Below are 11317 nucleotides of genomic sequence, written 5' to 3'. Positions count from 1 at the left end.
GGCACTTGAGTGAAATCAGCAGGTGCACGTTTGTCTCATGTGCAGTCACCAGAAGGCTTTCCTCAAAATGCAGCACACTGCAATTACCCACTTAAAAGTACAGCGTATACAGTACAATGGTTCAGTGTGATGCTCAAGACATACATTCAAATAAGCACAATAGTGAAGGGACGCACATTATGGAAAACAACATATGACTCTTTATTTGTTAGTGAAGTCATTTCAGCAAATTAAAAACTCTGTTCATTTATTTTAATACACAGATCAGATAATAAAGTAGCCTATTGTAACCATGATGTATTAACACCTGTGCGTTACTGTGATGCCCTTACACAAACATGTACAAACTAATCAGCCTTCTTGTGCACTTGAATCCTCAACCTGTGCAATCACGAATTACTTTTACACTCAGAACTGCTAAATCAGACAGCCTGTTGGCATGATGAAATATCAGCATGGCATCAAACCTGTTAAAACTAAGTTTTAGTCTGAGAAACTCATAGCTAGCAACATTAGCATTGTAGCGCCGCTTCTTTCGTGCGGCGCCCCCGGGAGTTTGGGAGGAGTACTGCACCGAGCAACGCGGAACCAGCAGCGCATGACCCCTGTTGTTTCGCCGTAATGTCAATACTCCTCCACCGACAACAAACGCAGCGGCTCCTGGACACGCGTGTAATGGGTTAAAGCTACTTTTACACTTCACGACATGAATAAAGTCGGACGCTTCCGACAGACGAGTGCTACAAGCTAACAGCCGGCAGCTAACTGGTGTCGAGCTCGTCAGCCAAACTTAGGAGGTGTTGCTAACAAAACCAGCTGGACCTGGAGGAACCAGAAAGCTCCTGGTAGTGGACTAATTTCCTTTTAAAAGCAACAAGTGAGTATCGGCTCATTTAGTCAAATGTCTAGACATATACAGGAACCGCTTTCCCTAGTCGTGTAGTCTGAGTTAGCTAGGAGAGTGGTGCACGTTTCAGACCAGGGGCTGAGACCGACACCACTCTCAGATGTGTGGACAGACCTGGACAGAGAGAAGAAGGTCCTCCAGTCTCTGCGTGTTTCAGCGTCTACATTATGTCGTTTGTGTTCTTCTGGCTCCTTATAAATCCACCAAAAGTCCCGTAGCTCTCTGGTTTTGTTCTCTTTATACAACCATCCTATTACACAGTCCGTGTCTTGATCATTCAGATTGCCTGACTGTGGTTTTAGGTACAAGTTACTTAGCAATGCTGAATTCACCAGGGTTGTTATTTATTATACAGTAGATTTTTCTTGATCAGTTGTAGCATATATTTACAAATGTAACTAAATTTGTAACTGCTAATTTAACTTAGCATAGCACAGACCACCTGATTGATGAGAGCTTCAATAATTCTATTCATAAAACTTTAAAACTAGTTTAAATAATCTGTTTGCGTCATTAATTACACAACTAATCGTTATACCAGGAGAAACTTTCTACTTTTTTGCTCAGCTTCTGTTTGAATTTTGAATTGCACACTCTTCATTTTGTCCTTCCTCTCTTTCCTTTGTCAACACAGGTGCCAGGAGTGTGTTTGTGATGTAGTCGTTTCACCCTACTACCTGCCTGTCAAACTATCAACTCTGGGAGAGGTTTGGGACCATTCTCTAATCACAGTGATGGATGAGGACACCCCAACCCTGAAGCCCAGACGGATCCAGAATCAAAATGTGGTTCATCGGCTGGAAAGGCGCAGGATTTGCTCAGGCCGACCTGGAGCTCACTGGTACAGAGTGCGCTGCTTCCACCAGAACCTGTTCCCTAACTTCACTGTGGTCAACGTAGAGAAGCCTCCCTGTTTCCTTAGGAAATTCTCACCAGATGGACGCTGCTTCATCGCCTTCTCATCTGACCAAACGTCTCTGGAGGTGGGAGAGGGGAGAAGCCATTGTCTATTCTTTAATTCCATAATTCCCCTCAAAACATTATATTTTGGTTGATCTTTAGCTGTTCTCCAATGCTTCTGTTCTTCTTGTAGATATATGAATACCAAGGCTGCCAGGCAGCACAGGACCTGCTGAGAGGCCAAGAGGGAGAGACTCTTCTAATTGCCAATGACCAGCGCTCCTTGAACATTCGAGGTCGCCTGTTTGAGCGCTTCTTCTCTTTGCTCCATGTCACTAATGTGGCCTCAAATGGAGAACACCTCAATCGGGAGTGCAGCCTCTTCACAGATGACTGTCGCTATGTTATTGTGGGGTCAGCTGTGTACGTCCCTGAAGAGCCTCCACCATACTTTTTTGAGGTAATGATATCCTCAATGCTATTACAAATTTACAGGGAAGGGAACTGCAAATTTACTAGAATAGTTTGGCTCAACCCACTATTTCTATCCCTCCATTATCCTAACCGCTTGTCTTCTTATGGGTCACAGGAGTGCTAGAGCCCATCCCAGCTGTCATTAGGCGTGAGGCGGGGTGCACCCCGGAGAGGTCGTCAGTCTATCACAGGGTCAGACCCTCTATTTGATCCATATTTATTCTCCCCCTAGGTGTACCGTAACAACGAGTCTGTGACTCCTAATCCCCGGTCTCCTCTAGAAGACTACTCCCTGCACATTATTGACCTCCACACTGGCAGACTGTGTGACACCAGGTCTTTTAAGTGTGATAAGATCATCCTGTCCCACAACCAGGGCCTCTACCTCTACAGAAACATCCTGGCTGTGCTGTCAGTGCAGCAGCAGACCATACATGTCTTTCAGGTGAGCGCAAAGGGATTTCATGTACATTTAAAATGTAATTCCACCCAAAATGTGTGTAAGGATTAGACCTTTTTTTTGTCTCTCCTTAACCGACCAGGTGACTCCAGAGGGAACGTTTTTGGATGTAAGGACTATTGGGAGGTTCTGTTACGAGGATGACCTCCTGACTCTTTCGGCTGTTTATACAGAAGCTCAGGCTGAAAGCCAGCCTGGCTACCCTCGCCTGTACACTGATAAAACAATCAACTCCCTTAAACACAGGCTGCTGGTCTACCTCTGGAGGAGAGCTGAGCAGGACGGCAGCGCCACTGCTAAGAGGAGGTATGAACAATGACTACTTTTTTCAGTCTAATTTCGCTTATTTGATTTTATTTAGCAACTGTCTACTGCTAATCACTTACTTGCAACTCTTAGCAAGTTGGTGATAAACAGCAAGACAAAAGTTTCCTACAAGTTAAAAATTCACGATGACTGTGCAGTATTGTATTTCTTTGTAATCCCACTTACACTATACCTTAGTTCATTGGTTTGGTTTGTTTCACTGAATTTTGTCTGGTAAAATACTCGTAACAGGACACAGCACTTGTGTGTTCCAACTACTTTTCACTGTCTGATCAATCAATGTCTGTCAAGTGGTGAAGTGTGTATCTGTAACCAAACAACATCATCCTGTACATAACAGCTCAGGAGATCACTTTCCAGTTCACAGTCAGTTTAATAGACTTTGTGTCAGTTTTGTTTTCCCACCTACAGTTAGTGGACCACACTAGAACCTCTGCTTGCTTCTGGACTGAGGTGTTCTGTGTAGCTCACACCAGAGTTCAGTTTAAGGAATTCAAACAGGTTAGGTGTAAAAGACATCACTGTATCTCGTACATTGATCTTGTACCCACCCTGGCTGCACTGGGCTGTTGTGTGTGTCTTAAGAAGTGATCAGACGTTGCAGCAATATTGCAAATGTAAAAAACATTGACAATTTATTCAGTCTCACTGAAAGTAGAGAAAAAATACGAAGAGCTCTCTTTTGCATCTGTACAACACAAATATAATATAAACAAAATGACTCACATAGAGCTGTTCACAAATCAAATAAATGGGACGAGCGTAACAGTTTGTCGTGTCAGTCCTACAGTATGTTGAAGTTCCTGCTGTCCCATGAGGAATTATTTTTTGAATGACCATCGTCACGTCTAAACTTATCACTATAAATTCATTTTTCTTTTGCACAACTGAATTTTCACATGCAGTTATCTTTTGTGAAACTGTTCCCATTATCCATGATTTTACAGAATATTTTCAGAATTCACTATTTTTTTCAACACAATGTCAGAAAGCCTTTAAAGACCCAAAATGTTCTTTTCAGTCCACATCTATCATATAATGATGCTGGATAATTATTGTCATCAAACCTTGTCACACTTAGTTCACCTGGCTCTTGGTTTAATAACAGTATAATGTTTTTGCCAGGTTCTTCCACTTTTTTGACCAGCTGAGGAGGTTGAGAATGTGGAAGATGCAGCTGCTGGATGAGCATCACCTCTTCATTAAATACACAAGCGAAGACGTGGTCACACTCAGAGTCACGGACCCCTCGCAGGTAAGAGTGCTCACACACGCACACCTACACCTGAATTCCTGCCCTTCTTCTCTTTGTTGTTTTCCTCTGCCTCCCCTGTTTGTGCTGTATAACAAGGATTCTTCTTCCAGGTGTCCAAGGACACGTTTCAACTACAGATTGTTTTCTGTCCTGCGTCTCATTAATGGTGACAACAAATGGATCTAACGAATGTTCGCTAAAATCGTAGTCTCTAATGTCTTTGTTGAATAGACCTTTTTTTTTCAAAAGAATATTTGTTAAAATAGTCATATTTAACCTTGAGGATAATATAAAGAAGCCAAAACCTGAAATACTTGAATGGATGCCTTACTTTTCTGACTCTCCTTGGTGTTTTTTAATCTTGAAGACCAGGGTGGATCGACTTACAGTTTGAGAACAAACTATAAAATGTTGAGTCTTTGTTTCTTTCTCCAAACCGTCATGTCACCACCCTATTTCTTTTCTCTGGCAGCCTTCGTTCTTCGTTGTGTACAACATGGTGTCTACAGAGGTGCTGGCCGTCTTCGAGAACACCTCCGATCAGCTGCTGGAACTGTTTGAGAATTTTTGCGACCTGTTCAGAAACGCTACGCTGCACAGCCAGGCCGTCCAGTTCCCGTGCTCTGCTTCATCCAACAACTATGCACGGCAGGTCCAGAGAAGGTAGTGTGAGGAGAAACATGAGAGAGGCAACATGTCTACTGCAGAAGAGCCTTGTTAAATAAAAATGCCAAAAATTTATAAATTCCACATAAATGTAAATATCTATATAAAGAAAAAGCTGAACCTGAAGTCAGGGAGGATTTGGAGATGGTGGTTAGGAATGGAAGCAGATCAGCAGCGATCACCCCGAGGAGGAGGAAGGAGTTTTAGGACTTAATCTGGATATAGAAGCAAGACATTAGGACAGTGGCTGGAGGAGCTGTGATTGAATTTGGCTGTTCAACTCACCAGCGTAGGTGACAAAATCCTCAGTGAAAGGTGAAGAGAGAGGACAGGACTGAGGAAGGAGGAGGAAGATAAAGGATAGTTTGGGTGACGACAAAAAGCTTAGAATTGGATTTTAGAGTGGTGAAAATTGATGTCGGAAAGTAGGAGAGGAGACATCGAAAGCTGGCAAGCACATTCAGCAAACCAGATTTGTACCACTTACAACTGGCTAACGGTGACGCCAAGAGAAACAGGCAGGGGATATTGTAGCACAGGTTGAGAGGAGATCTGAAAAATAAGGACTGAAGCAGAAAGACAGAAAAGAGAATGGAAAGTGTGACCATTGAGTCATTGCTGAGTGCTGGAAATGTGGAGCGGTGAGAATTGGGAGGCTATAATTTAGCCAGGAATGTCTCACCAACACATAACATCATAAAAACAAATGTATTTTCCAGCTATAGCTTTAACGTCAGTCATCTGTTGAATTAAATGGAGATTTAAGCTGTTACTGTTACTATTGACAGTAAGTGGCTATAATGGAAACCATAGAACTTAAAATATTATACTGCTTATACTATAAATAGTATATCATGTGTACTATAATACTGTTTATTCTCATTATATTCATTTGTATCTATGTGAAGTGTTGCTGTTGTTTTTATTTTATTATTATTTCATTTTGCTGATAACCACATGTTTGTCTGTGCCTTAGATTTAAGGACACCATTGTGAATGCTAAATATGGTGGGCACACTGAGGCCGTGCGCCGGTTACTGGGCCAGCTGCCCATCAGTGCCCAGTCCTACAGCAGCAGTCCTTACCTCGATCTCTCCCTCTTCAGCTACGATGACAAGTGGGTGTCAGTGATGGAGAGGCCCAAGACCTGTGGAGACCACCCCATCAGGTACACTCTTCGTCAGGCCAGTGCACAGTCACATTATCATTAAAGGTACATGAATAACGGTGCCAACAGGGTAAAAAATCACATGAGACCAGGAAGTTATCATGGTTTTAAGGATTTAGGTTTTTTTTAACTTGTTGATATTCATTTTTACTCACATAATGAAATACTTTAAAACTAATCAGTCGTCAATAATTTCGCCCTCCAACCACAACATTAAAACCCCCAGCTGGTGTTCATGGTCTGACTGATGGGCGTACAGTGTTTTCCCTAGGTTTACTAACAATATTACCATATTTTCCTGCGTGTGTGTGTAGAGGTGTGTCTCCTGAAGATCAATAAGCGTAGGAGGGATTGATTACATTTAGATGTAATGTAGTGTTGTATATGAATGTAGCGCTTAGTGTAGCTTATAAACTTCCAAAAGTGCAGTTAAAGTTACAAGATAAACAATTGGTTTAAAAAGTGGCTGAAAGATTATCAATAATAAAATAATAATCAATAGTTACTGTCCCAGTTTTAATTGCTGATTTTTCAGACCTTTAGTCACATAACATCAGCTGCTTGGAGGAAAGATGGGTGTCTTTCATGACTGTTCTGCTCCTGTGTCACCCTCCAGGTTTTACGCACGTGACTCTGGGCTGCTGAAGTTTAAGATCCAAGCAGGCCTGCTGGGACGGCCTGTAAATCACACCGTGCGACGCCTGGTTGCCTTCACCTTCCACCCCTTCGAGCCCTTTGCCATCTCCGTTCAGCGCACCAATGCAGAGTACGTGGTGAACTTCCACATGAGGCACGTCTGTGCGTGAGGATCTCGTGCGTATGTTTGCAGCAAACTAAACTCAGAGCCTGTGGACTCTCACTCAACAAACTGCAGGATATCTGTTAGCAGCTACTGGTGACAGTACAACAAACACGTCCTCCATCTGGAAGGACAAAACCGTTTGTTCTGCTAGTCGCCCTCTCCGTTAGAGAAACCAGTGTTCCTCTCCTATCCAACATACAGTCACCCCGCACCCACCCCTCCTCCTCACAAGAAGGCAGCAATTCTGCTTTTTCCTTTCACCTCCTCCCCCCCCCCCCTTCCTCTGCGAACAAAGACGCGACCTGTAGGGAAGAGAGGCTGGACTAAGTGTAAATGGAGATGTAGGGAGAGTGATTGATGTGCGACGGAGGTGGGAGCCATAGGTAGCCGGACCTCTTTGAAGGAACCAAAGGTGTTTTTTCTCTCTACCATACACTGAAAGCTGCACATTCATTTCAGAATTGCTTACCCACTTGGTCTGCGACCAGTTGTCCAACAAACTTTCTTTTGTGACATGGAAAGAGGTCATTTTATATTATATTGTTTTTATACTTCTTTTTATGTAACTGTATATATTTTATCATAATAAAAATTATACAATTTTGCTTGTTTTGCTGAGCCCATACTCTTTACTACATACAAGAGTACATCGGTACTGGAGAGGGAAAAGCATTGTGTGGCAAGAAATCTGACTGATGTTCTGCTTCCCACTGACCTTTGCATTTTCTCCTACATGTTTTGTGTGTGTTTTGTGCTCTGTGTGACCTTGTGCATTTTCAATGCACACAGGAGTGGGAAAGCTTTGTAGTAGAAAGACAAGTGCACACATTGTTTAATCTGGGTGAAGTTGTGTTGCCTGTATATTTCTCAAGAAGCTGTACAAAAACATCTCTGAATATCTGGATGCCATGCTGGCTCACGGTGAATCTGAACTGCAGTAAGTTTACTGCAAACGGGAGAAGACAACACGGAGTTTACGTGTCATCATATTGAATTTGCATACTGATCCCTGCAGTCTGTTCTCATTGCAGTGTATAGGATCATAATGTTGCTATTTTATATCAAGCCCATCTGTCGTGCAGACTCGAGCGCCGGACATCTGTTTTTGCTCCGATGTGTTTTATAACACACAGCTATATAAACAAATCTACAAATATGTAGATTGACTTACACCCTCACTCCTGACATAAATGCAAAGTCGCCAATACATGAACATGCACACATGTATAATGAACAGACATAAAGGCAAAAGGCGTACGCCCAGGCAGCTGCAGAGAGGTCACAGTGGTATGGAAAGCAGGTGCTGTGGGATTAAGTGTTCTCCTAGCCTCTGGTTACACACTGCAGTGGACATGGGAGCTGTGTGTGTGTGTGTGTGTGTGTGTGTTAGATGGACTAATGGGGGTTTAAAGCAGAGGTAAGAAGGAACTGAAAGATAGAGAGATGAGAGAACTGGTGGGAGATAGTTTGAGAAAACAGGATTGAGGGAGGTGAAGATGTGGGAATCAATGTGGTGTGAGTGCGGTCACTATTGTACAGCTGCTTAGTTCTGTACAAGCGCTGTAAATACTATCTTGTAGATCGAGGCTTAAGGAAGCCATGTTATGTCATTGTCATTATAGTGTGTTTGTGTAAGCCAGTGTGTGACAACATGCTGTGATAATCAACTAATTACAGGAAGCGCACACAGCAGGCACAGACAGGCCTCCATACAGGAGGACACCTAGTCTGTCCTCATCCCTGCAAACAGACTGCCTATAGAAAATGAAACCAGCACGACGGTGCTAGTTTGAGGATCGTTTGTTTGTTTCAAGCTAATTTGTCTTTACCTTAACCCTTATATCCAAAGTACTCAACTATATCTAACTGTTCTAACGGCTCAGGTTCGGGAGGCAGACGCCATCTCTACGTTTAAGACTGGGCTTAAAACTTTCATAAAGCTTATAGTCAGAGATGGATCAGGTGACTCTGAACTGTCTCATAGTCATGCTGCTATAGATTAGTCTGCTAGGGAACCTCTACTGATACATTGAGCTCCTCTTCTCTCCCCTCCTATCCTCATCTATCCATTCAAATGCCACCATTGCATGTCATTAACTCTGTCTTCTCTCTCCCGTAGTTGTGCTTCCTCCTCTCGTCTCCCGCTCTCTGTACACCTCTGCAGGCATCCTCGGCCCCAGGGTACAGTTACTGGTCCTACCGACCTGCCTAGTGTTTTTACTCCTTGTTGTTGTTTTTGTTGCCTGCCGTTCTTTTCTCTCTCCTCTTTCCACTCACCCCAGCCGGTCAAGGCAGATGGCCGCCCTCCCTGAGCCTGGTTTTGCTGGAGATATTCCTCTCCACTGTATCCTAGTGGGTCAAGTGGGGTAGTTGGGTTTTTTTTTCTGTATACAGTTATATTTTGTAAGGTGTTAAACCTTAAACACTGTCAAGTGCCTTGAAATGACTTCTGTGGGATTTAGTGCCATACTAATAAAATTGAATTGAATTGTTAATAGATGCTTAAAAAGCCAATAAGGACACACTGAGTTAGAGTTACTAAATACATTTTATCTGTCTTATTCCTAAGAATCAGGTAAACCTCGAGTCGTCTCTGACCTTGGTTGCTACGGAAACATAACCGCGCTCTGCTTGGTAACCTAGTCTTTTCTAATTGCTGTTGTCTTGGCAACAGCACAAGCAATGTAATCCAGAAAAGGCCACAAGCCTAAGTGTTTCCTGTTGCAGTGCCCGGCTTCTCCGCACACTCTCCACCACAGACAGATTTAATCATTTAGGCATCAGTCACCATAAAAATCTTCAGAGCTGTGGTATAAATTGTGAGGTTGGTGTGGAAGTACACACAATATTGATTTGCAATGTAAAACCCTTTCTCTGGAAGAGTAAAAAGACTTAGAGACACACAATTATGCAAGGGAACTAAAACAAAACAAAAAAATGCACGTCTAAAACATGCATGTACATGTACTTGTGTTTCAGTGGAATGTTGAGTAATGAAAAATGCCAACAAATAAGGCTTGATTTCTGTTTCTAAGTCAAATCTACCATAGGCCTACCCTGTTTCTTATGGTGAAGCCTACCCCATAGCCTAACGTGCACTTCCACACTAACAAATGTGATTGGTCCCCTCAGTAGTCTTGGTCTCATGACATCGCCTTGCTGTAATTTCATGTCATTTCAGCAACATTCAATGTGTGTTAGCAGTAACTCCATCATGATTCACTCAGTTTTACTTTAGTCTTGTCATTGCAAAAGGGTTTTCTGTCATGATTTCGGCCTGGCATCAGGCCAAGCTGAGGATTTCCCTCACTGCTCCACCTCACTCTCCCTCTGGACTCCGCCCACCAGCCAGTTCTCTCCCTCTGCTCTTGCCAATCAGCGGCATATTGGACTCACCTGTGTTCCCCTCACACTACATAAGCTCTCCTCAGACTTTCCTCCCCTGTCAGATCGTCGTCGTTCCCCCCACCTGTTTCCAGCGTCATTCCCCACTCTTGTTTCCCTTCCTGTCTCCAGCCTGTGGTTCCTTGCCTGTTGCTTTCCTTGACTGTTGCCCAACCTTGCCTGCTCCTGCTCACTCCTCCTCAGCCCTGTCTTGCTTCCCCCCCTGGACTCTGGATTTTGTGCTTTCCCCTCTGGATTCCCTGGACTATGTTCCCCCCTCTGAACTCTGGACATTGTTACCTGTTCCCGTGAGTGTTTTCCTGCCTCTGAGCAGTGGTTTTTGGTTTTGTACTTTGGTTCCTGTTTTGTTACTTTGTTCTCCGCCATCTGGGTAGTTTTCTGTTGTTACTTTGTCCTCGTGTTTTTGCCTATTTTTGTAGTGTCTGTTGACACCACCTTAGTTTCCCTTGTTTTGGTCCACCTTAGTTTCCCTGTTTTGGTACTTTTGCTAATAAATCCTGTTAAGTTCATTCCTGCCTCGTCCCTCTCCTTAAAACTGTGACAGAACGATCTGACCAGACCGCGGCCATGGATCCTTATGATCCTTTTTACGGCCACACAAACCTCCCTCCCCATCTCGATCATTACGGGCTTTTCCCTGAAGCACTGCAGGAGAACTATGCACACCCAGAGGATCATCGGGACTCACCTTTCTGGGGTACACGTCTGGTTATGGCCCCCAAACCAATCAGTTACCTGCAATCCAGATACCTGCGGCGGTTCCGCCAGAGGCGTCGGAATGCCACGGCCGCTCCAGTCTCAGTCACGGCCCCAGTTCCTGCTCCAGTCTCAGTCACGGCCCCAGTTCCTGCTCCAGTCTCAGTCACGGCCCCAGTTCCTGCTCCAGTCTCAGTCACGGCCCCAGTTCCTGCTCCAGTCTCAGTCTCAGTCACGGCCCCAGTTCCTGCTCCAGC

At 43.8% G+C, this 11317-nt stretch overlaps 1 protein-coding gene across 1 annotated transcript; it reads left to right on the top strand.

The window, feature by feature from the left end:
- Positions 1–565: 565 nt before the first annotated feature.
- On the top strand, positions 566–7478 carry det1 (DET1 partner of COP1 E3 ubiquitin ligase). Its single transcript, XM_026366690.1, has 9 exons — positions 566–877; positions 1542–1890; positions 2001–2267; positions 2514–2726; positions 2824–3047; positions 4194–4323; positions 4796–4986; positions 5966–6157; positions 6774–7478. Exons 2-9 carry the CDS (start codon positions 1642–1644, stop codon positions 6961–6963), a joined length of 1656 nt encoding a protein of 551 aa, XP_026222475.1. The 5' UTR covers positions 566–877; positions 1542–1641; the 3' UTR covers positions 6964–7478.
- Positions 7479–11317: the final 3839 nt, after the last annotated feature.

Source organism: Anabas testudineus, chromosome 6 (genome assembly GCF_900324465.2).
Source record: "Anabas testudineus chromosome 6, fAnaTes1.2, whole genome shotgun sequence".
Classification (NCBI taxonomy): domain Eukaryota; kingdom Metazoa; phylum Chordata; class Actinopteri; order Anabantiformes; family Anabantidae; genus Anabas; species Anabas testudineus.
This window is presented reverse-complemented; position numbering and strand designations above follow the sequence as displayed.